Source organism: Dipodomys merriami, unplaced genomic scaffold (genome assembly GCF_024711535.1).
Source record: "Dipodomys merriami isolate MVZ:Mamm:240054 unplaced genomic scaffold, mDipMer1.0.p SCAF_55, whole genome shotgun sequence".
NCBI classification, from domain to species: domain Eukaryota; kingdom Metazoa; phylum Chordata; class Mammalia; order Rodentia; family Heteromyidae; genus Dipodomys; species Dipodomys merriami.
The window spans coordinates 2,585,808-2,609,529 of record NW_027206124.1 but is presented as its reverse complement, the minus strand read 5'-3'; the positions used below and the strand labels follow the sequence as shown (position 1 = coordinate 2,609,529).

At 55.9% G+C, this 23,722-nt stretch overlaps 1 protein-coding gene across 1 annotated transcript; it reads left to right on the top strand.

Moving 5' to 3' along the window:
- Positions 1–760: 760 nt before the first annotated feature.
- On the top strand, positions 761–22,875 carry Nptxr (neuronal pentraxin receptor). Its single transcript, XM_069999854.1, has 6 exons — positions 761–863; positions 3,363–4,213; positions 15,341–15,566; positions 16,550–16,797; positions 18,539–18,718; positions 19,133–22,875. The coding sequence occupies exons 1-6, from the start codon at positions 761–763 to the stop codon at positions 19,355–19,357; spliced, it is 1,833 nt and encodes a 610-aa protein (XP_069855955.1). The 3' UTR covers positions 19,358–22,875.
- The last annotated feature ends 847 nt before the right edge of the window (positions 22,876–23,722 follow it).

Below are 23,722 nucleotides of genomic sequence, written 5' to 3'. Positions count from 1 at the left end.
CGGCTACCAGGCATTCCATGGCCTAGCCTCTCTCTTCCTTCTCCAGATTCCTCCTTCTCTTGGACCACGTTTTGCTCCAGCCTGCTAGCTCTCCTTCTGCTACTAGAGTGCACACTCATTCTGACCTCAGGGCCTTGACACTAGCTGTTTCCTCTTGCCTCGAACATTCCATCTTTCCCCAGACTTCTTCTTCTTTTTTTTGGGGGGGGGGTCCAGTCATGGGGTCTGAACTCTGGGCCTGGGCGCTGTCCCTCAGCTCTTCAGCTCAAGGCTAGCGCTCTACCACTTGAGCCACAGCGCCACTTCCAGCTTTTTTCTGTTTGCTTATGTAGTGCTGAGGAATCGAACCCAGGACCTCATGCATGCAAGACAAGCACTCTACCACTGAGCCACCTTCCCAGCCCCTTTCCCCAGACTTCTGCATGGCTGGTTTCTCAGGTCATTCAGGCCTTTTCTGACAATGTCTGAATGCGCCCATCCTGCCACGCATTCTGTAACTTTCTACCACTTCACTTAAAAAAAAAAAAAAGAGGTCTTTGTGGATCTCGCTATTCTTGTAAATTGATTTGTTTATTTAATTATTCATTTGCTTACTGCCTGCCTTTGACTAGAATATGAACTCTGGGCTTGTCTTGTTCCTGTTCTGTGGCTGGCACTATGCCTGACACAGGGAGTCGAAAACCGTGTTTTGGGATGAATGACTATACTTATTGTATACAGCAGACTTTCTTTGCCCTAAGGATGGAAGGAGCATGAAGACATGGGAAGTAGGGGTGGGGTGGGGCTGAGGGATCTGGGGGAGGCAGTGTTCAGCTTCCCAACCCTCTTGCAAGCCCAGAGAGGCCAACATGGTAAGAAGCAAGGTGAGCTGGGCGCTGGTAGCTTGTGTCTGTAATGCCAGCTACTCAGTAGGCTGAGATCTGAGGATTGCAGTTGGAAGCCAGCCCAGGCAGGTAAGTCTATGAGGTCCCTATCTCCAATTAACCACCAAAAAGTCAGAAGTGAAGGTATGGCTCAAGTGGTAGAGCGTCAGCCTTGAGTGACAAAAACTCGTGGACAGTGCCTAGGTCCTCAGTTCATGCAGCTGCACTCGCGTGTGCATGTACACACACGCACACACACACACAGAGCATGTGAATCCACATTCTGCTACTGTCCCCATTTTATAGATCTGAAAACTGGGGCACAGAGAGTATCAAGAACTGGAAAAGGCCAGCAATTTGCCGTACTTGCAAATTATCAGGCTAGCCTACCAAGGCTAGCAGACTTGACTTGGGACCCAGCATCAAAGACAAGACTGCCCTTAGAGCAGAGCAGGCAGCATGAATGGGTGGTGTTTCAATCATGTTAGAAGACAACAAGACCACTTAAAATAACCTTCAACCCCAGCCTCGGCACCCATTTACCTAACTGTCCTCAGCCCCATCAGACAGCTAATGTAAAGACAGCACAGCACCGTCTGATGCCCAGTGGCTCAGCAGCAGTGGGCAGCTCCCTCCCTTGGCCTCTGCTGGCTTTCCCTAGATTTCCTAACATTCCCTCCGGAAGGCCTTCTCAGGACACATTAAGATGGATCCAGAGCGCTAAAGCCTCGTGTGCCCTGGTCTCTACGCGGCATCAGGACTGGGGGAGCTGCTGCCTGCCTTTGCTACCGCGATTCTAGCCCATGGCTGCCTGTGAACTGCTTTCCTGTCCATGACAAGCTCTTTCCTGCACGGGCCGGGTTTTCAGGTCATCGCCTTAGTGAGTACAAGCTCCCATTCACGCACACACAGCCTGCCTTCTCTTTGCTCCTGTGTTACAACTCAGTTCGGAGCGAAAAATCTCTGACTCCCTGAGAAGGGGTGAGCATGGAGGATGAGATCTGGTAGATGTGGAGAGGAGGGAGGGGCACACTGGTCCCCAGAGACCACTGCACAGATCTCAGTGGCCAGACAGGGTCCCCAAGGCCGCCGCCTCCTCAGAAATGTTCTGGTCTTCCCACCGCCAGCGGTGTTATATAGAAACCACTGGAGATCACAGTGGTAGCTGCGGTGGTTCAGAGACCCAGGTTTGAGTCTTCCCTCAGATTCAAGGCTTGGCTTAGGACTTACTATGAGCCACAGGCTGTAGCAGGAACATATGAAGCCTGCTAGGTGCCCTTCCAGCTCTGGGAATCCATAGTGGTCAGGGGAGGACTGTGGAAAGGGAGATAGATGTGGAAAATGCTAGGATTTTTTAAAGTTTTTAAATGGAAAATTAATACGCAATAGGATATATATAGATGTGTGTGTGTGTGTGTGTGTGTGTGTGTACGCATGTGTGTCCCTGAGGTCAAGGCTAGTAGTGCTCTACCCCTTGAGCTGCAGCTCCATCTCTGGCTTTTTAGTAGTTAATTGGAGATGTCTGCCTATGCAGACTTTGAACCTAGATCCTCAGATCTCAGTCTCCTAAATAGCAAGGACTATAGGCCCTGTGGCCCTGGTGCCTGGTTTAGAGACATTTTTGACAGAATATAGTCCTCCCCCATCCTCCAACCCAGCCCCCTTCCCACCTGGTCCTCAGGTTTCCTAACTGCCATCTTGATTCCTATTGCAACGTGGTGAGGGTCTCCTCTGGGACCTTTGATCTGGATGACAAAGATTCAGAGGATGGGATTTCTGTTAATGCTTGAGCAAAGATGTGTGTGTGTGTGTGTGTGTGTGTGTGTGTGTGTGTGTGTGTGTGTGTGTGTGACAGAGAGAGAGAAAGAGTATGTGTACACATGTGTGCATGCCAGTACTGGGGCTTGAACTCAGGGCTTGGGTCCTATCCCTGAGATCTTTTGCTCAAGGCTAGTACTCTACCACTTGAGCCACAGCTCCACTTCCAGCTTTTTGCTGGTTAACTGGAAGCTAAGAGTCTCAGAATTTCCTGCCCAGGGTTGGCCTTGAATCTTGATCCTCAAAAAGCAGCCTTCTGAGTAGCTGAGCCAGGGGCACCTGCTGGCTGGATTTTCTTAAATGGGGACAGAGGGGTCAACTCTGCTCTCCTAAGAGGCTAGAGGTGGCAGGTGACAGGTGGCCACAGTACACACCTCCACCCTGCCTCCCACAATGCCTCTTCCCTTCCATCCCAGCTCCTTCCATCCAGCTGTTCGGGTCCACCCTGTGCCAAAGGCACCCTAGCTGTGTGACCTTGGACAGCGATGTGACCTCCACGGGCCTCAGTTTCCTCTCTCGTTCGCCGAGCGCGTCCACGTGAGGCTCCATCTCAGTCGGGGCTGTAATCAGCTCGGGCCCGAGGCGAGGCACCCCTGGGGGACCGGGAGGCCCCGAGCACGGGAGGGAGAGGGGGGAGGCCGGGGTCCGCTCCCGGGCGCGTTCCCTGGGCGGCCGGCACAGAACGGGTGCGGGGCTGGGCCGCGGGCCTCCCGGGGGAGCGAGTGGGGCGGGGCCGCCGCCGCCGCCGCCGCCGCCGCCTCCCGCAGCCCGGGCTCAGAGCGGCGGCAGCAGCGGCCGCGGCCACAGCTCCGGCTCCGGCTCCCGCGCCCCGCCGCGCCCCGCGCTCCCCGGGCCCCTGCGCCCCGACCCCGTCGCCGCGCCTGCCGGGGGCCCTCGGTGCCCCCGCCGCCCGCCTCACGCTGAAGTTCCTGGCGGTGCTGCTGGCCGCGGGCATGCTGGCGTTCCTCGGTGCGGTGATCTGCATCATCGCCAGCGTGCCCCTGGCGGCCGGGCCCGCGCGGGCGCTGCCCGGGGGCCCCGACAACGCCTCGGCGGCGCCCGCGGGCCCGCAGCGCGGCCTGAGCGCGCTGCACGGAGCCGGGAGCCCGGCCGGGCCCTCGGCGCTGCCCGGGGCGCCGGTGGCCAGCGCGCGCCCGCTGCCGCCCGCGCCGCTCTTCAGCCGCTTCCTGTGCACGCCGCTGGCGGCCGCCTGCCCGTCGTCGTCGGGGCCGGAGCCGGGGGCCGCGGCGGGCGCGGGGGGCGCGGCGGCGGCCGAGCGCGAGGAGCTGCTGCTGCTGCAGAGCGCGGCCGAGCAGCTGCGCCAGACGGCGCTGCAGCAGGAGGCGCGCATCCGCGCCGACCGCGACACCATCCGCGAGCTCACCGGCAAGCTGGCCCGCTGCGAGGGCGGCCCGCAGGGCGCCGGGCCCCGCCGCGACACCATGGCCGACGGCGCCTGGGACTCGCCCGCGCTCGTCCTGGAGCTGGAGGACGCCGTGCGCGCCCTCCGGGACCGCATCGAGCGCATCGAGGTGAGGGCGGCGCCGCCGTCGGGGTGGGCGGGGCGCCGCGGGGGACGGGAGGGGGGGTCCGGACCACGGTCTGGGGTCAGCGGTGGACATCTGTCCTTCCCTCCGCCCGTCCATCCGTGTAACTCTGGGGAGGGAGGGGGGTCCTGCCCTCCGTCCGTCCGTCCGTCCGTGTAAAGGAAGGACAGCGTGTCGCTGGCCAGGCTGCGGGGGGTCAGGCTCCAAAGCCTGGCCCCGTGAGGGAAGGGGCTCCGGCCAGGCCCCGGGTCCCTGGCCTCTTTCCCTCCCCAGCCATCTCCCCAGTTTCCACGCTTGCGACCTCGGGTAGTGGAGATTGACTGAAGTACAGGTGTGTCCAAATGCTTGGAGGCCCTGGGACTTCATTAAGGGTTCAGTTCATCCCCTTCCAGAACCCCCAATCAGCCACACCCCCACTTCCTCTCACCCCTGGCTCAGACACCCGGGGCTGGGCAGCAGGGGCAGCAGGGAAGCGCTCAGTTGGTGTGGTCCTGGGCCAGGCATTTCCTCTCTGGAGTCCCAGGACCACCTTCCACCCAGTAAGCGTGGGTCAGACGCACAGAGAAGACAGGACAAACAGCCAAGAGGCACTGCTCATCCCCAGCTGTGGAGCCGTTTCTCGAGCACAAGGAAGGGAATTAGATCTGTGGAGCATCTGCTGCTCTCCAGTTATTCCTGAGAATGGCCAGACAAGGCCAGGGGTGAGGGAGCCACAGGGAAAGGCCACAGCTCCTTTGGTTAAGTCCTTGGGCAAACAGCCCAGGAAATGCTCACGGAGAAGGTGGTGATGTCTGCTGGTGCCACAAGAGCAGGAAGATGATCGAAGAAGAGCTCAGAGTTAACAGGACCAGGGAGTCTGTTTACACACCTGTACAATGGGCTCATTATTAGCAAGTACCTCTTTGGGGCCTTACTTGGGTTGGACTCAAGAACACACCTAAAGTTGGCTTTGTTTTTCTTTTTTCTTTTGTTGCTCCGTGAACTTAGGGTGTGAGCCCTCTCCCTGAGCTTTTGTGCTCAAGATTTGAGTCACACCTCCACTTCCAGCTTTTTGGTAGTCAATTGGAGATAAGAGTCTCACAGACTTTCCTGCCTGGGCTGGCTTTGAACCATGATCCTTAGATCTCAACCTCTTGAGTGGCTAGCATGTCAGGTGTGAGCACTGGTGCCTGTCTCAAAGATGGCTATTTTTACCATTGTGCTATAAAAATTCTAATTTGTTAAAACATGATTGAATGGGAAAAGTTCCCCCTTCAGGAAGTAGACAATTCACATGAAAATCATTTGGTTTTCAGTCAGTCTCCTCTTGCTATTATAGCCTGTCCTTACCCCAGATGGCACAGACGGCTCTTCCCACGGCTGGGGCTGGCAGGGCTGAGCTGGCTCTGGACCTGTGTCCCCAGCACCTGGGGATCTTGGCAGAGTGTGCTACCCTCCACCAAGCCTGCTGAGGCTTGGGGGATCCTGGCAGCTGGCATTTGGCAATGGGTCAGCCTTCCAGGTTGGGGAGCCCCGGCTTCCCCACACACACCTTCTCGAATTTGCTTTCCAAGTACTGGAGCTTGAACCCAGGACCTCAAATTCTCCCTTGTCTTTTTAGCTTAAGGCTGGCACTCTACTACAGAGCCACAGCTCCACTTCCAGGTTTTTAGAGATTAATTGGAGATAAGAGTGTCATGGATGGGGCTGGGGAGGTGGCTCAGTGGTAGAGCGCTTGCCTTGCATGCCTGAGGCCCTGGGTTCGATCCCTCAGCACCACATAAGCAAAAAGAAAAAAGCCAGAAGTGGCGCTGTGGCTCAAGTAGGTAGAGCGCTAGCCTTGAGCTGAAGAGCTGAGGGACAGCGCCCAGGCCCAGAGTTCAGACCCCACAACTGGACCCCACTCCCCCAAAAAAGAGTGTCATAGACCTTCAGCCTGGGCTGGCTTTGAACCTCCATCCTCAGATCTCAGTAACTAGGATTACAGCTGTGAGCCACTGGCAACTGGCGGCTTCTCAAGCTTTCAGCATGTGGTTGAAATAAGAAAAAGAAAGGCAGGGGGCTGCTGGCTACCAGGTCTGCCCTCGGAGCCTGGCAGTGATCACACCCAGTCTCTTGGGCAGGGATCTGGAACCCAATGAGACCAATGGTCTCAGCTAGAACCCACATACCCTAAGAGTCACTGTCTTATTTCTCCTCTCTCTTCTTGACCAGTACCCTAAAGAGCTCCCAGGTTTTCAGGGTTTCTCTCTCTGCCTCATAACTCTGACCCTGTCCTTGTTAGTGGCCCCAGACTTGGTGAACCAGATGGGACTTTTCAATCCTCATCTTGCTGGATTCCCTCTTAGACATCTGAGACCTGTCCATTCCTGCCAACAGATCTCTAGACATCTGTAGAGAGGACCCTCATCCCCCGGGACCCTAACTTTTCTGTGTTGGTTTAGGCTCTACCTTTGCCCTCCTCTCCCAATCCCTGGGTAAGCTCAGCCTTCCATTCCAGCCACCATTCCAGAGCCAGACAGCCTCTTGCCTGTGCCAACTGCTTCCCAGGTGGGCCAACCTGGACTCCTCCTTCTCCCTGATTGTGCTAGAGGATGTCTGTCTGTCTGTCTCTGAATGTCACCCTCCTATATCTCCCACCCCTGACTATAAAGAGAGGAAGATTCAGGCTGCCATGTCCCCCTGCAGATCTCAACTAGGAACTTCATTTGATGGCCAATGAGAAATTGTTTGGTCTCTTGCTCAAGGCTAGTAGTGCTCTACCACTTTGAGCCACAGCTCCATTTCTGGTTTTCTGGGGGTTAATTGGAGATAAGAGTATCCCAGACTTTCCTGCCCCTGCTGGCTTTGAACTGTGGTCCTCAGATCTCAGCCTCCTGAGTAGCTAATATTATAGGCATGAGTCACCAGCACTTGGCAACTCGTTTGGTCTTTTTTTATGTCTTCATTTATTTATTTTTGTTGCTCATAGAAAGGAAGTCAAGCCCAAGTCCAGTGGCTCAAGCCTGTAATCCTTGCTACTTAGGAGGCTGAGATCTGAGGATCATTGTTCAAAGCCATTCTGGGCAGCAGAGTGTATGAGACTCTTACCTCCAATTAACCACCAAAAAACTAGGATTGGCACTAGTAGAGCACTAGCCTTGAGCAAAAAGAGCTCGGGACAGTGCCCAGGCCCTAAGTCTAAGCCCCACGACCGACAAAGAAAAGAAAAAAAGTCAAAATATTTTAGGATAAAAATTACATTTAACCCCAACATTAAAAAAATTATTGTTATTATAAAGGTGATGTACAGAGGAGTTACAGTTACATAAGTCAGATAAAAAGTACATTTCTTTTTGGACAATGTCACCCCTTCCCTCACCCTAACCCCAACATTTTCTTCCTTTCTGCAGCAGCACCCACAAGTGGCCATTGTTATAGAGCAGGATAGTGACCGTTTTAATGACTCACTGCATCCTGGGACTTGGTTCCATCGTCCCTCTGTTCTCTTGTTGCTGGGGAAGTCGACTGCTTCTAATCATTCTCCTTCCAGATGCTCATTGCAGGATGAATTTCAAGCCCAAAGTTGTTTTCTTTTCAAGTCTTTAAATTATTCTTTAGCTCCATTCCCAGGAGTGGTATTACTAGGGGCAGATGCTATAGACTTTTAGGGCTGTAGCCAAGAACCACTTTCCAAGAGAGCTGGACCACTTACAGGGCTGCCAGCCATGGGTGCAGGGCCTCAAGCTTCATTTTTGTGCTAATTTATGTGTATGGATGAAGCTTCAAGATAGATTGAAATAGCATTTCTTTGACATAAATTCCATCCTTAACCCAGCCTGGTAAGCTGGCCGCCTTCCCATCCTGGAGCCCAAGCCACAGCCAGGGACTTCCTGATAGTAAGCCCAGGGGATCAAGGAGGCCAATCTCTTGCTCTAATAGCAATCAGTGCATTCTTCCTGAGCACTTAGGCACTGAACACTAGCTCACTTAATCTACACACACCTTTGATAGTCTAGCCATCTTTACAAAGAAACCAAGGTTCAGAGAGTTTAAGAAGCAGACTCGTTGCTGGGAGCCAGAAGCTCCCGTCTATAATCCCAGATACTCAGGAGGGTGAAATTTGAAGATCACAATTTGAAGCTAGTCTGGAGAAGGAAAATCTGTGAGAGACTCTGTGTGTGTGTGTGTGTGTGTGTGTGTGTGTGTGTGTGTGTGTGTGTGTGTGTGTGTGTGTGTGTGTGTGTGTGTGTGTGTGTGTGTGTGTAAGGCTTGAACTCTGGGCCTGGGCACTATCCCTGAATTCTTCAGCTTAAGGCTAGCACTCTACCACTTAAGCCACAGCACCACTTCTTTTTTTTTTTTCTGAGTGGTTTCTTGGAGATAACAGTCTCATGGATTTTCCTGCCCAGGCTGGCTTTAAACCCTGATCCTCAGATTTTAGCCTCCTGAGTAGCTAGGATTACAGGTGTGGGCTGCCGGTGTCTGGCTTGTGAGACTCTTATCTCCAATTAGTTATCAAGGAAAAAAAAAGCCACAAGTGGAGCTGTGGTTCAAGTGGTAGAGTTCTAGCCTGAACAAAAAGAAAATCACAGAGAGAGAGAGAGAGAGAGAGAGAGAGAGAGAGAGAGAGAGAGAGAGTCCCCAGTCATGGGGAGTCCACATAGTGGAGTCTGAATTGACCTGTCCATGTGTGATCTACACCACTCATTCCAGGCTCATCTGCAGGGATGAACTCCTCCACCTACAAGAGAACAAGAAAGAGAGGTGAGGATGAGGCCCACTGCTGGACCCTGCCCTGGGCCGCTTTGACTTTTGAGTCCCAAGAGCAGCAAGAGGGCTGGGAGCTGGTCCTCAGGGGCTTGTCCTGGAGGCTGAGACCACCAGAGGCTCCCACAGGACCTGAGAGCACAGTGGACTTTTAGCAGGCACTTACCCCATACGTGCTAGTGTATTCAGTCTTCCAACCCATGAACTAGACTACGCTTTCTGCCTTCCAGGTGGGGAACTGGAGCTTTAGGGGATCTCAAGGGTGCAGAACCAGGCCAATCCCATTCCCCTTCCATGTCCCCCACAGCGAGCCAGATGCTCCCTGAACAGCCTCTGAAGCATGGAGGCTGCTGTGTACAGCTGAGGTCTTGCTTGCAACTCTTGCTTTCTGAGCCTTGAATGACCCTGAGGTTTGAACTCAGGACCTCCTGCTTGCTAGGCAAGTGCTCCACTCCTTGAGTGATGACCCCAGCTCTTTCTTGGCTTTATGTTTCAGTTAAGATCTTAGATTTTTGTCTGGGGCTAGGAACAGACATAATCCTCCAACCTGTAGCCTTTCGTGTAGCTGAAATCACAGACTCCTACCATCAAGCCGGGTGTATTAGATGAGATAAGATCTCGCTAACTTTTTGTCTTTGAAGCTGGCCTTGAACTCCAGTGCTCCTGATCTCTGCCTCCTTCATGGCTAGCATGACAGGCCTGTGCTCACCATGCCCAGCTTGGAGGTTGAGATCAGGTCTTGCTAATTTTTTGCCCAGGCTGGCTTGGAACTGCAATCGTCTTGATTTTGGTAGCTGGGATCACAGGTGTAAGCCACTGAGCCCAGCCTCCTGTCCGGAGCAGACCTTCTAGGAGGGGAGTCCTGTCCCACTGTCCCAGCCGAACAGGAGCTTCTTGGGTAGGAGGCAGGGCCTTCCATGTTGATAATAATAAGAGTAATAATAATAAATTATTAAGGCCTTAAATTCCCCAAGGACAGCTTTGTGCAGATGTGTGTATGCATGTGTTCATGTGTGTGTGCACGTGAGTGTACATGCACATGTGTGTGTGTGTGCCCCCTGACTCAGTGCTTTCTGGAAGGACCCCACTGTCTGGCTTCTGTTCCCGAGGTCTGTGTGGCTGTCCTGTTTGTGTTTGCTGTTTTCCTTTAACACCAGGTCTGTGACATGGAGTCAGTTGGCGTGAGTCAATGTCGTTTGTTCCCATTGTCACTCACTCATCCACTGTTCTGAGAACAGACATTCAGACCTTTTGTTTGTTTGGTGCCAGCTCAGAATTAGACCGTGAGCTCAGGGGCTCACATTCTCCCTTAGCTTTTTTCACTCAAAGCTGGCTCTCTGTCACTTGAGCCACGTCTCTGCTTCTGGCTTTTTGCTGGTTAATTGGAAATTAGAGCGTCTCAAATTTGTCTGTTCCAGGCTGGCTTCAAACCATGATTCTCACATCTCAGCTTCCTGAGTAGCTGGGATTACAGGTGGCAGCCATCAGCTCTGGCTCAGAGCTCTTTTTTCATGTTATAAATGACACTGCTGTGACATCCTATGATATGCTGGGGGCCGCCAGCCCTCGTTTCTGCTGGCTCTGTCCCCAGGAGTGGGATGCCTGGGTGGCAGGCAGGGCGTATATTTAGCATCAGTAGGTACTGTTACACGCTTTCCCAAAGTGGCTGTAAGCATTTACCCGCCCACCTGCGTGCCAGCCTTGCCAGCTCACTCCCGGTCACTTTAAAGCATTCTTTGTCCTGGTGGGTGTTGTGGCCTCTCTGTGGTTGTCAACCGAGTGCCTTCCCTTAAATGTGTACTGGCCATAGTGAAGCCTGTGCCCATGGGAGGTGGGGCGAGGTCAGGGCTCCTGGCTGAGGGGAGAATGGAGGCTCCCCAGGACAGCCTGGGGCACAGGAGCCCCAGGGACACTCTAGGGGCAGGGATTGAAGCATCCAAGCCCTCATTTGGCTCCAGGGAAAACAGGTTCAGAGAGCCTGAGGTTCTTGCCCAAAGCCACACAGCATGGCAGAGGTTGAGACTTCCATCAGGATTTCTAAAGGAAGCAGGCCAGGGTAGGAGTCTAGTTTTTTGTTTGTTTGTTTTCAGTTGGTCGTGGGCCTTGAACTTGGCCTAGGTACTGTCCCTGAGCTTTTCCTCTCAAGGCTAGCACTCTACCACTTTGAGCCACAGGGCCACTTCTGATTTTCTAGTGATTAATTGGAAATAAGAGTCTCACCGACTTTCCTGCTTGGGCTGGCCTTGAACCATGATCCTCAGATCTCAGCCTCCTGAGTAGCTAGGATGACAGGCCGGCACCCAGCGGACGTCCAGTTTTGGTTGAGGATGTTGGTGAGGGCTGCAAGTGTGAGGACAGCGACACCGGAGGGGGAACTCGGGGGCTTTCTCAAAGCCGCAGCTTAACTTAGAGTGCTTGAAGGTGAGGCGAGAGGCCCTGGGGTGAAGGAGTCCATGGCTAGGATCTGCACCCCCTTGTACTTCCGCCCCCCCTCAGCCTCCTTTGTCCATTTGTCTTTTATTTCAGCTCCAAATTGGCCTGGAGGCCAGGACAGAAACCAATCTGCCTTCCATCCCTGTTGCCCTCCTCGCTGCTTGGTGTGGTGGAGTCAGAGCTCTCTGGGTCCTCTGCTGGGGAGGAAGGACAGGGGGATGGGGTGACAAGGCCCCCTAGAGGCCTTCCATGCCCTCCCGCCTGCCCCCCCCCTCAGTGCAGTGGCTGCCTCCCCTCAGAAGCCCCACCCCCCAACGCTGAGTATTTGGAGGTGGGACTGAACTTGCCTTCCTGCCCTATACCCCTAATCTCACATAACGGGGCGGGGGGGGGCAGGGAGAGCATCATCTAAACCATAGCTACTGCCTCTTGCTATTAGTGAAACAGGAAAAAGGTTGCGCTGGAGAGGGAGGCCACTCCAGGGGGCACAGAAGTCATGTCCCCCTTCAGGAGCCATGAAAAGATGCTTGTGCCAGTGGGGAAACTGAGGCATGGCAACCTTCTACTACGTAGTCACCCAGCCAGGGGGTCTGAGGCTCACCCAGGACCACAGAATGTGGGCACAATTGGGAGGGAAGAGGAGGGCCAAAGCCTCCTCAGTTCCCCAGGCTGAGCAGAAAGGGGTGAGCCTGACCTAGAAAAGTCCAGCCTCCCCCTCTGCCCTCCTCATCAAGGACTCAGCCACCCCGCCTGGCCGGCCCCTCCTGCTGGATCACAGCTAACAGCCGCCATCTTCCCTGCCACTGAACCTCTGTCACCATCCTGCAAGGCAGAGGCGGCCTTTGGCACCTGCCCCCCTCTGGCAGATTACCAACCCCAGACTGTTGGTGCTGGACAGGGAGTGGGCACAGGTTGCAGAATCAAGAGGGTTGGGTGGTGGCTCACGCCTGTCATCCTAGCTACTCAGGAGGCTGAGATCTGGGGATCACAGTTCAAAGCCAGCTCTGGCAGGAAAATCCATGATACTCTAAATCTCCAATAAACCATCAGAAAACCAGAAGTGGCACTAAGGTTCAAGAGGTAGAGTGCTTGCCTTGAGCTGAAGAGCTGAGGGACAGCGCCCAGACCCAGAGTTCAGGCCCCACGACCAACACCAACACCAACAACAAAAAGAGGGCTGGGGGGGGCTTCAGGCAGCCGGGCTCCCATCTCCTCATCCGCAGCTTCCAGGTCTGTAAAGTGGACCTCTTGCTTTGGGGTGCGGTGGGGGTCAGAGGGTAGAGTGCAGGTGAGATGTGTATGCTGTGTCTCCCCAGTGCAGGGAAGCACCCCAGAAAGCCGCTGGTAGCATTCTTTCTTGGTGATGGGTACAGAGGAGCCCCGCTTGAGACCCAGCAGCGGAGCCGGGCCTGGAGCTCTGGGCCCAGAGCTCCTGACTCCCAGGGGGCAGGTGTGGGTTGTGGCCCCCATTTTCCTGCCCCATGAGGAGCTGAGTGTGTGTGGGGGGGTGCCCGTCACCCCCACTCTCCCCCCTGGGGCCTACTTGGCACCAGGCCTAGAGCCCACGCGGCGCAGCCTGCGCCCGCAGCAGATGGGAAGCGGGTGGGGGCGTCGCATTCTGATTCAGACGCTGGGGGTGCGGCTGAGCCCCCTCCCCCCACTCCGGCTAGGACAAAGGGACAGCTTGTGCGCCTCCCCCGGCCCTCACGCTCGTGTCCTCCCTACCCCCCCCAAGGCAGCAGGAAGCCCACACTCATGCAGGCTCACTCACAGTATAGAAGGACGCTGCCTCAGTTTCCCAGCAGTGGGGGGGGGGTGCAGGTAGACTCTGAGCAAATCAGTTTTGTAGAATGTTCCTAGGATGGGCCTGGCCCCAAGTCCCATTCAGAGAGAGAGAGAGCCTTATGCCACCGTGGCACAGAGCTGGGGCGGATGAGGCAGAGTCCTGGAGGAGGAGCCCTTTCCGGCCCCTGGTGAGCACCGCTCTGTGTAACCTCCTGAGGGCTGGCGGGTCCTGCCCCAGCCATCGCATGCCCGCCTCGCTCTCCCAGGCCCCGAGGACCTGTCAGTCCCACCCCTTCCTTCCATCTGTCCTAGGGACCCACAGAGGGAGGCCTGGGGTCCCGTTTTACAAGAGGGAAAACTGAGGTGGTCTTGGGGGGCTCCCAGGCTAGCCCGAGTGAGCCAGTGTCCAGCGGCCCACTGCTCAGCTGTGACAAGAAGGTTGAACCTCGGTCCCGTTTATTGCCACCAGGTGGAGGAGAGCACTGGGGCAGGGGGCTGAGTGCATGAACGCTGGTGCCAGACCAGATGCTCTGTACACCAATCCTGGCCAGGCTTGAGGGCCGGGGTCCTCTGTACCCCCTTATTTACCTTGGCCACAGCCCTGGCACATGATAGGGGCCCAGCACAGAGTAGGTGCTCCTTCACATTGTAGCTGCTCAGTACACACAGTAGGTGCTTATAGCACATAGTAGGAGGCGCATTTCACATAATAGGTGCTCACTGTACATGAGAAGTGCTCATAGCAAATCGTAGGTGCTTTCTGAACATGGTACATGCTCACTGTGCATGATAATGCATAGAGCACATAGTAGGGTCTCATTTCACATAGCAGGTGCTCACTGTCCATGATAAGTGCTTACAGCACATTGAAGGTGCTCGCTGCCCATGGTCCATACTCACTGAATGTTTGTTCAGTGAATAAATCGGGAAGCTTTGCTGAGCTTGGGTCTAGGGCCTACGCTAGGGTACAGGGAGCATTGGCTGACCTCTGGGTAGTGCAAAGTCATTGGGCCTATCCCTAGGGACTGCAGAAGGGAGCAAGGCCTAATTCGGTTCCTTGGAGATCATTGAATTAGTCATCTGCCCATGTTCCGTGATGCAGTCCCTACAGCCTGTCCCTTCCACGACTCGGCCTGCAGCTGAGTCTCCTGCTACCCCAGAAGAAGCGAGGGAAGGTGAGGCCCCTGGCTCCAACCCCAATTTTCCTATCAGGTGGATTTTTTTTTTTTTTTGTCAATCATGGGGCTTGAACTCTGGGCCTGGGCGCTGTCCCTGAGCTCTTCAAGTCAAGGCGAATACTCTACCACTTGAGCCACAGCGCCACTCATTTTCTGATGGTTCATTGGAGATAAGAGCCTCATGGTCTTTCCTGTCTGGGCTGGCTTTGAACTGTGATCCTCAGATCTCAGCCTCCTGAGTAGCTAGGATTATTGGCATGAGCCACCAGCGCCCAGCTTGTTATGTGGATCTTAGGCCAGAACGTAGCGTCTCTGAGCACATTGTCCCGGACTGGGCAGGAGACTGGCTGGGCCACCCCTCCTCAGCAGTAGCTGCAGGAGGCAGCTTCTGGTTTGCCTCTGTGTCCTCCTACACAGCAGGGCGGTTCCCAAGCTGGGTGTGGGGTTCTGAGCTCCAGACTCTAGGATCTCATCCACTTGGTGCCTCGGGAAGGCCACGCCATGAGCCTGCTCCAGGAGCACTGGCGTGGGGCCCTTGGATCTGCCAGGGACAGCAGTGCCAACTACAGGCAACCAATGCATCCTGGTGGCCACGCATGCATGCCAGCAGGCCTGGGGCCGAGACCGGGGCTTAGGAAAGTTTGGACGGCAAACAGAGCTGACTCTGCTGTCAAGGATGTCCATTACCAGCCCGCATCCCCTCCCTGCCCTGGGACAGCAGCCAGCAGGGCATGGCAGGAGCACAGTCTGGTCATGGACGGCTGAGGTAAAGGCTCCATGGAGCTCTAATGAGCACCGCGGCTGTGGGCCTCCCTGGAGGAAGGCTCAGCAGGGAGCAGCTGTCCTGGGTCCTTCACTCTATGTGGCTGCATGGGTGCCTGCCGTTCCATCACCATCCCTGCTTTGCACAGGGACTCACCTGGGGTGGTTCAGCATGGTCTCTATGGTCTCCACGTGACCTTACTTGTCCCTTCTCTCTTGGGAGCAGCAGGAGCTCCCGGCCCGGGTGAACCTGTCCACTGCACCAGCCTCAGCCCCTGTGATGCCCACAGCCCTGAATTCCAAGATGGACGAACTTGAGGGCCAGCTGCTAGCCAAAGTGCTGGCCCTAGAGAAGGAGCGTGCGGCCCTCAGTCATGGCAGCCAGCAGCAGCGGCAGGAGGTGGAGAAGGAGCTGGATGTCCTGCAGGGCCGCGTGGCCGAGCTGGAGCATGGTGGGTCTCCCTTTGAGGCTGGCTCTGGGCAGGACAGCGGGAGGGTGCTATGGAACGCATGGGGCTGCCTGGCTGGGGGAATTTGTGTGTGGGGGCTGGTCCTGGGCCTTGAACTCAGGGCCTGGGTGCTGTCCCTGAGCGTTTTCACTCAAGACTAGTGCTGCCCACTGGAGATACAGCTCCACTTCTGCCTTTTTGGTGGTTCCTGGGTGCCTGTGCATGTCATTTCCCTTTTGGGGGCCCAGCCTCTTCATCTGTGAATGGGGCTACAGAGCAGACCCAGCCTGGCCGCCCTGGCCCTTGGCCGAGGCCCAGGCAGATGGTAAGATGTGTGTGGCAGGGCCTCCTGACCTATTGGAGGCAGTGACTCAGTTTACCTCCTATGGAAAGTCACCTGCTGCTTGCAACACAGAACCCCAGAAATTCTGGGGTGAATGATTCCCCAAAGATCATAGAGTCTCAAGAATGTTTTGCTGCAATCTTACCTCTGCTGTGTGGCCTGGGCCAAGCTGTCCTCACCTGTAACATAAGGATTATAACAGAGTCTGCCTGGTAGGGTCCTTTATGAGGAATGAAATAATAACAGTACAGAGAAGCACTCACCACACAATGCACTACAGAATGCATGTTATGCAAACAGGGGCCTCTAAGTAATCACAGTTGCAGCTAAAATGGGCTCTGGCTCATTGCATATGCTGCCCTACCAACCCTTACACAACCAGGGGAGGAAGAGGAAATGTCATCCCATTATACTAAAGACACTGAGGCCCAGTGAGTATGTTGAACTTTCTGGAGCTCACAGAGGGGTAGGATTTGAACTCAGGACATCTCCAGTACAGAACCCTTGGGCTTTAGCCACACCCATACCACCCGTCAGCACAGAGGCAGAGAGAGGAGGTGGTGAAGGGCTCTAGCACACCCCAGATGGCCGACCGCTGTGGGTCTCCATCCCAGTGTCCACTGACCCCAAGTGCCATTTGCAGGCTCCTCGGCCTACAGCCCCCCGGACGCCTTCAAGGTCAGCATCCCAATCCGCAACAACTACATGTATGCGCGCGTGCGCAAGGCGCTGCCCGAGCTCTACGCCTTCACCGTGTGCATGTGGCTGCGATCGAGGTCAGGCGGCACTGGCCAGGGCACACCCTTCTCCTACTCCGTGCCGGGACAGGCTAACGAGATCGTCCTGCTGGAGGCTGGCCATGAGCCCTTGGAGCTGCTGATCAATGACAAGGTGAGCGGGGATGGGCAGGGGCAGCTGCTTAGCACAGTCAGGATGCATAAAGTAAACTACCATGTGCCAGGCTAAGTTAGGAGAATCCAGAGTCAGGTGCAGGACTGGCTGGAGGGGGCATGCATCCCATAAAGGCTGCTGGAGGGGGAAGGGACAGGGACCAGGGACTCCCCAGGGATCCAGCTGGTGGGAGTCTGTTCCCAGGGCCCACCCACTCTCCTGAACACAGGAGGAGGGAAGGGGATTCCGGGCCTGGCTGACCCCTTTCCACTTGGGAAGCCAGCCTGTGCTGCTGCCCGCCCCTGCCCCAGGTGAGTTCTGGCTGGTGCACCATGCTCACTGTGGGAACTCATTGATTACCCACCTGTGCCTCATTTTCCTCATCCCGTAAAGCAGGGATGGCACTGGCCCCTACCTCTGAAAGTTCTCAGCAGCTAAGATGCCCTTAACCTCCCATTTCCACCCCAAGCTTCCTAAGTCCTCATTGCAAATATGGAGAGGCGAGGCTTAGAAGGGGAAAGCCATGCCCCCTAGTCGGCCAAGCGGTGAGGGCAGGCATCAGGAAACTATTCCTTGCCCTTCCCCTGCTGGGCCAACGGTAATCACCTTTCCCCCCTACCTGGCTGGGGGGTGTTGAAGGATGTGCTCACACCTGGTGGGGGGGAATGCTTGTCGGGGTGGGGAGGTAGGAGAAGGGGGCATCTGATCCCCCACACTCTCCTCCCCCTGTCTGCCACATTGCTTTGGGACCTGTTGGTCGTTGGACCCCATAAGTCACACATCCTCCAGCCACACAGGACATGTTCTTCATGTTCAGGAAGAGGAGGAGAGAGAGGGGTATGGGGGGCACTTCCTTGTGGTCCCACAAGCTCCAAGACATCCCAGGTAGCTGGAGTTCACCTGGAGCGGATCTCCAGTTCCCTCTGGCCGCCATCCCTGTCCTGCAAAGGGCAGGGCTCGCTCTTCCCAAGGGAGAGTTCAGCACCTCGGACAGCACCACCGGGGCCATGGGCTCATCTCCTCATTCTAGCCCCAAGCCTGGGCTCAAGCTGTGCCTAGCACCAAGCTGGGAGGGCTACACAAAATCACAATCTCAAAGAACCTTTAGGGTGAGGAGTCCCTAGGCGCATCCAATTTAGGCAGCAAGACCTGTCATCCCATAGGCTCCCCTCAGAGCACAGCAGAGGCTTATGGAGCTCAGTGGAGGTTCAGGATTGATTAGTCATGTCTGCCTAGGATGAAGGAAGAGGCTGTGACTGCACATCTCTACCCTCCCTTGTCTGTCTGAGGCCCAGGGAGGGAAGAACAGCACCTCAAGGTCGCACAGGGGCATGGGGGAGGGGGAGGCTGGTGGTAAAACCCAGGCCAGACACCAGCTCCTGGCTGAGTCCCAGGCTCATTCTGTCATAGCTGGGGCTTCAGGCCTGAGAGACACTGCTCTTCCCCTACATGATCTTGTAGGCCCAGAAACAATCGCCAACCAGGGCTGGATGGTTCCATGTGACTTGTGGGAAACCACCTGCCGCATTGTGAGGGAAGAGGAGAGGGGTCAGGAATGGAGACTGGAGGAGGGGAGGGTCAGGCCCTGGGAGGACGGACTCGGGCCGCATCCTCACCTCTGCCCCACTGTGGGCCTCTAGCCATCTCTGACCTGGGGCTGGTGGTGTGTGTGTGTGTGTGTGTGTGTGTGTGTGTGTGTCTGTGTCTGTCTGTCTGTCTGTCTGTCTTTGTCTGTGTCCAGGTGGCCCAGCTGCCCCTGAGCCTGAAAGACAGCAACTGGCACCACATCTGCATCTCCTGGACCACAAGGGACGGCCTGTGGTCTGCGTACCAGGATGGAGAGCTGCGGGGTTCTGGCGAGAACTTGGCGGCCTGGCACCCCATCAAGCCTCATGGGGTCCTCATTCTAGGCCAGGAGCAGGTATGGGTCAGACTGGAGGCTCACCATAGGGACCAAGGAGGGGTGCTGGGCAGGGAGCAGTGGAACATGAAAGTGAAGAGTACCAGGCTGGCTTGTCTCCCCGCAACATGGCCGGTGAGGGGTGTGCGTGTGTGCGTGTGTGTGTGTGTGCGTGTGTGTGTGTGTGCATGCGTGCATGTGTGTGTGTGCGTGTGTGTGTGTGTGTGTGTGTGTGTGTGTGAGGGAAACAAAGATCTGCCTGGGGCCCAGCCTTGGGGAGCTGGAGCCTTGTGGGTGGGGGGAAACCTTGGGGGAACCTAGAATGTTAGGGGGACTGAACTTTGGGAGCGCAGTTGTGGCAGGAACAAGAGCCTTTCTCTGAGCTGGCTGCCCTGTTCCACTGCTCACTCGAGTCTCTCTCCTCTCTCGGCCCAGGATACCCTGGGGGGCCGCTTTGATGCCACCCAGGCCTTCGTTGGTGACATTACCCAGTTTAACCTGTGGGACCACGCTCTGACACCCGCCCAGGTCGTAGGCATCGCCAACTGCACTGGGCCGCTGCTGGGCAACGTCCTCCCCTGGGAGGACAAGCTGGTGGAGGCCTTCGGTGGGGCCACCAAAGCCCCCTTCAACGTCTGCAAGGCGAGGGCCAAGGCATGAGGAGGCCCGGCCCCGCCCACCCGCCTGCCACTGCAGGAACCTGAGGGGGCTTTCCTCCCTCAGCCTGCCCGTGCGCCAGCCTCCCTCCCCTCCCCACTCCTGATCACCCCTCACTGGACATCCCTTTAGCCACCTGGATGGGGAATACGTACCTCAGCAGGTTGAACCCAAGGGGAGCCAGCTCTGCTGGAGCCCTTCACCCTACCCTGTCCCACAGTCACATCTGACCCTATCCCAACAGTGTCCCCCGCGGCCCCCACTCCCCAGCCCAGGCCCTTCCCCTCTGATCCCACAACAATTGAACAAGGAGATGGTGGGGACTTAGGCAGTCAGCCTCCATCTTCCTGTCTGGGGCATCATGGTCCTGATGATGCCCCCTCCCCTTCCTTCCCTTCCTTGTTTTTTGGTGTGCAATGGTTTGATTGTCTGTTCCATGCTTGGGCCAGCGCCCCCCTCCCTCCCACCCCGTCCCGTTTCCATAACATTCCCTTTCCCATCAGCCTGGAGGTTCTAGGGACCAAGACCCTCAGAGGCCAAAGGGCTGTAGCCTCCCCTTGTGGCGTCCAGTGGCATGGTGGTCCTTCCCCCTCTGCCCAGGGAGGGGCCTGGGCCACTTCAGCCTGGGCTGGGAGCAGGTACTGTGTGGTTCAAAAGATCCGGCTGCTGGAAGAGCCGTGTCACCAGCCCTTCTGCACAGCCCTGGGGAGGGAGGAGCTGAGAGGACCGACAGAGGACTGGTTGTGAGCAAGGTTCTGAGCCAGGTACCTGCTGTGTGGACTTCTGGACATGCTTTCCCTCTCTGGGCCTGGCTTCCCTCCTGGTGACATTGCGTTGGTCCTGAGAGCTATCTGTGTGGAATGTAAGATGATTGACCACCTGAGGGGTAGAGCAGAGATGCCTAAGGAATAAGGACTCAGCAGAGGCAGGGCCTAGAACCGCACGATGACCCAGTCAAGGGTCATTAGGAGCAAGGGCAAGGTTCAAGGCAGGCCAGACTCACCAATGGAGTTCCCAGTGGCTTCCTCCAACCTGACACCTTGCCTATCAGAGAGTGTCAAAAGGGCTGGTGGCTTCCTGGTCCCTTCTCCTCAGTCCTTACCATGTTCCCCCAAGGGAGAGGAAGAGTGTCAGAGCTGAAAATAGGCCCTCTAGTGTGACAGTAGACAAGAACTCAGAGATGGCAAGTAGCATGCTCATGGTCACACAGCACAGCAGGATAGGCCAGGACTACAACCTAGGGCTGGACGCCTTTAGCGTCCTTTCCTCCATGCCATACTTATTGCTACTATTACTGCCTGCCCTTATGGGTCTTTCAGTCCGGCCTTCCTCTCCCAGAGATGAAGATGGTTTCCAAACCACACAAGGCCATTGTGAAATGCTGGCAGAACACAGGGATGAGGACACAGATGTCCTTCTCCAGCCAGGCAACTGAGCAGCGGCAGGAGGCCTGACTCAAGTGGGCACTTCTGCTTCTTTTTGTTCCTTGTGTCCATTCCCCACTGCTGCTCAGCCTGAGACGTGACGCAGGAGTTACAGGCCTCAGGCCAAAGAGCGTGTCCAGGCCTTGCTGCCTCGGGCCACCCGATCTCTGTTTCCATTTTCAGCACCTCAGCTCCAACTCCCCTGGAACACAGGGCCATGCGGCTCAGCCCGTCCTGACGAGAGACCGGGTTGCCTGGTAACAGCCAATCACGTCAGCCCAGTGCTGGGTCAAGCATCTCCTCATGATGACACACACTGTTGCTGGGTGACAGAATCGGGAACTGACGTTTCGGGGACCCTGAGCTTCATCAGGTCCCTGCTATTGTTTTGAAAGAGGCAGTTTTTGTGGACATCAGAGGAAGCTAGGGGCTGAGGAGGGAGGTCACCTAAGGGCACCCAGACATGTTACCCTAGATGCTTTTTGCATTCATTTTGGTGATCTGACATCTGAGCCTCTCAAATAGAGACACTGCCTGAGTATGGCTTTCTTTGAAGGGCTTCTGTCCCCATATCGCCAGCGTCCCCAGCCCTTCCTTCTCTTTTGATTGTTCTGTGGACATATACTGAGCATCTGCTGTTTGGACACCAGTTTTAGTTTATGTGTGTGTGTGCCAGTGCTGGGGCTTGAACTCAGGACCTGAGCCCTCTCCCTTAGCTTTTTAGCTCAAGGCCGACATTCTACTACTTGAGCCAGAGTTCTGCTTCCAGCTTTTTGCTGATTAATTGGAGATAAGAGTCTCTTAGACTTTCCTGCCGGAGCTGGTTTAGAACCACAATCCTCAAATCTCAGTTTCCTGAGTAGTTGGGTTTACAGGTGAGAGCCATCGGCACCTGGCTGGACTCCAGTTTTGATAGATTTGGCTGCTTTGGGGCATGACCAAGAACACAGGGAAAGGGAGCCAGGGATGGTGCCCGGCTGCCCCCGGAGCAGCCCCCAGCTACTGAGGTGGACAGATCTCAGCTTGTCAGAGCCCTTTCGGGTCTCACTGCCTCTGTGTTGGGTGCTTTGCAGGCACCATCTGGCTCATTCTTACACAATTATGAGTTCGGACTGTTCTTGGCCCTGTGATACAGGGGAGAGGAAGTTGGGGCTCCAAGGCAAAGCAACCTGCCCAGTGATGTCCATCAGCCAGCCAGCGATGGGGGGGGCAGATTTCAGTGCAAAGCAGGTTAGGTGCACGGTTCACTCACCAGCAGGAGGGGCAGAGTGCCCAGCTCTACAGAGCAGGATTGGGCTGCATTGCTTTGGTCTGGAGGGATGCGAATGGCACAAGAGCCACAGGTGCAGCCAGCTGAGCCACAAGGTCAGGGGCCCTTTGGAGAGGCTCTCAGAGGGGACTCAAAACTGGGCTCGAGCTAGTTTGTGGGTGAGCAGGAAAAGGAAGGTGGAAGTTTCCCAGGAGTCCTAGCAGGCCAGGGGAAGGGCTGCTGTCCCTCACCCCTGCCACAGGCACTTCCCAGCTGTTCTCTGCCAGATTCTCCACCCACAGGGTGTGTGGTGCCCTCCCCCATGTCTGGGACCATCCCCCCTCCACCCTCACCCCCCCCCCCCCGGCTATGCATGACCTGAGGCCCCAGACTCAGACTGGATGAGCTCTTAGAGGAAGCCAAAACCCTCACTTTATGGATAGGGAAGTTGAGGCCCAGATGGGGCCCAGATGACACAGCCACGCCTCCCCCAGAACTGGAGCCTAGCACCCTCACCCTGAGCAAATCCTAGAGATAGGCTGACTTTCCTTACCCCTTTAACCCCAGCCGCCTGCCATCCCCAGACCTCTTCCTGCCCCCCCCCATACCCCTGCTGGGTGAGGCCCGTGAGCATGTCCTGTCATCCAACACGGTGAAATTAGTGCCCCCCCTTTCCACCCTCTCCCTCCTCTTTTGTACATAAAGTGATGTGAGATGCAGTGTGTGTGTGTGTGTGTGTGTATGTGTGTGTGTGTGTGTGTGTGTGTGTGGTGTCTGTGTCATGGTTTTTGTTATCTTTTGGTTTTTGTAAATTCGAATGTTCAAAATAAACACGTGGTTTACTTCGAGGCTTTTCTTCACGGCCGGGGTGGGGGTGGGGGTGGGGCTCTCAGCAGCATCTGCCAGCGGACTGCTCCAAGGCTTAACCCACCTCCATGTACCTCCCCACCCCCCACCGCCGACTGGCTCTTCCAGGGCCAGGCTCAGATACTCCAGCTGTAGGATTCACCAGGCGGCCATGAAGGACAAAGCCCCACATACAAGGCACCCCAGTTTCCTAACTGGGCTTTGGCCTCATTGCCAGCACCCCTTCCCCACCTGTGCCCCAGTTCTGCGTCCCCTGGGGTGGGGAAGAGGAGGACCCTATTGGGTAGCCCCTTCCCTCTCCACGGTCTGCTCAGCTCTTCTCAATTCTGGCCTGGACCCTCAGGCCTGCATCATGGTCTGCGGCTACACCCACCCCACCCCACAGGGCATCTGTCTGGTCCCCAGCTCCCCCGGCCATGCCACCTTAGGGCCATTTGATCCTTATTGTCACCATTCCTGGATGAACTTTGTCCTCTAGTGGCCTGAGGGAAAAGCCAATGTGTTTCGGATTCCCATGGCTCACACCTGTCATCCTAGCTACTCAGGAGGCTGAGATCTGAAGATCATTGTTCAAAGCCAGCCTGGGGTGAAAAGTTCCTGTAAGACTCATATCCAATTAACCACTCAAAAACCAGAAGTGGAGCTGTGGCTCAAAGTGGTAGAGTGCTAGCCTTGAGCACAAAGAGGCACAGGAACGGTGTCCAGGCCCTGAGTTCAAGCCTCACAACTGACAAAAAAAAAAAAAAAAAAAAAGCTAAGGGACAGCACCCAGGCTCTGTGTTCAAGCCCCAGGACCTGTCCACGCATATACATCAAATGTGTGTGTAT

Bases quoted from the DNA above. Each gene is read 5' to 3' on its own strand.
- Nptxr (XM_069999854.1), top strand. From the start codon at position 761: ATGGGAAGTAGGGGTGGGGTGGGGCTGAGGGATCTGGGGGAGGCAGTG. The intron at 4,214-15,340 runs GTGAGGGCGGCG...TCTTGGGAGCAG, and splicing joins ACCGCATCGAGCGCATCGAG to CAGGAGCTCCCGGCCCGGGT. The intron at 18,719-19,132 runs GTATGGGTCAGA...CTCTCGGCCCAG, and splicing joins TCATTCTAGGCCAGGAGCAG to GATACCCTGGGGGGCCGCTT.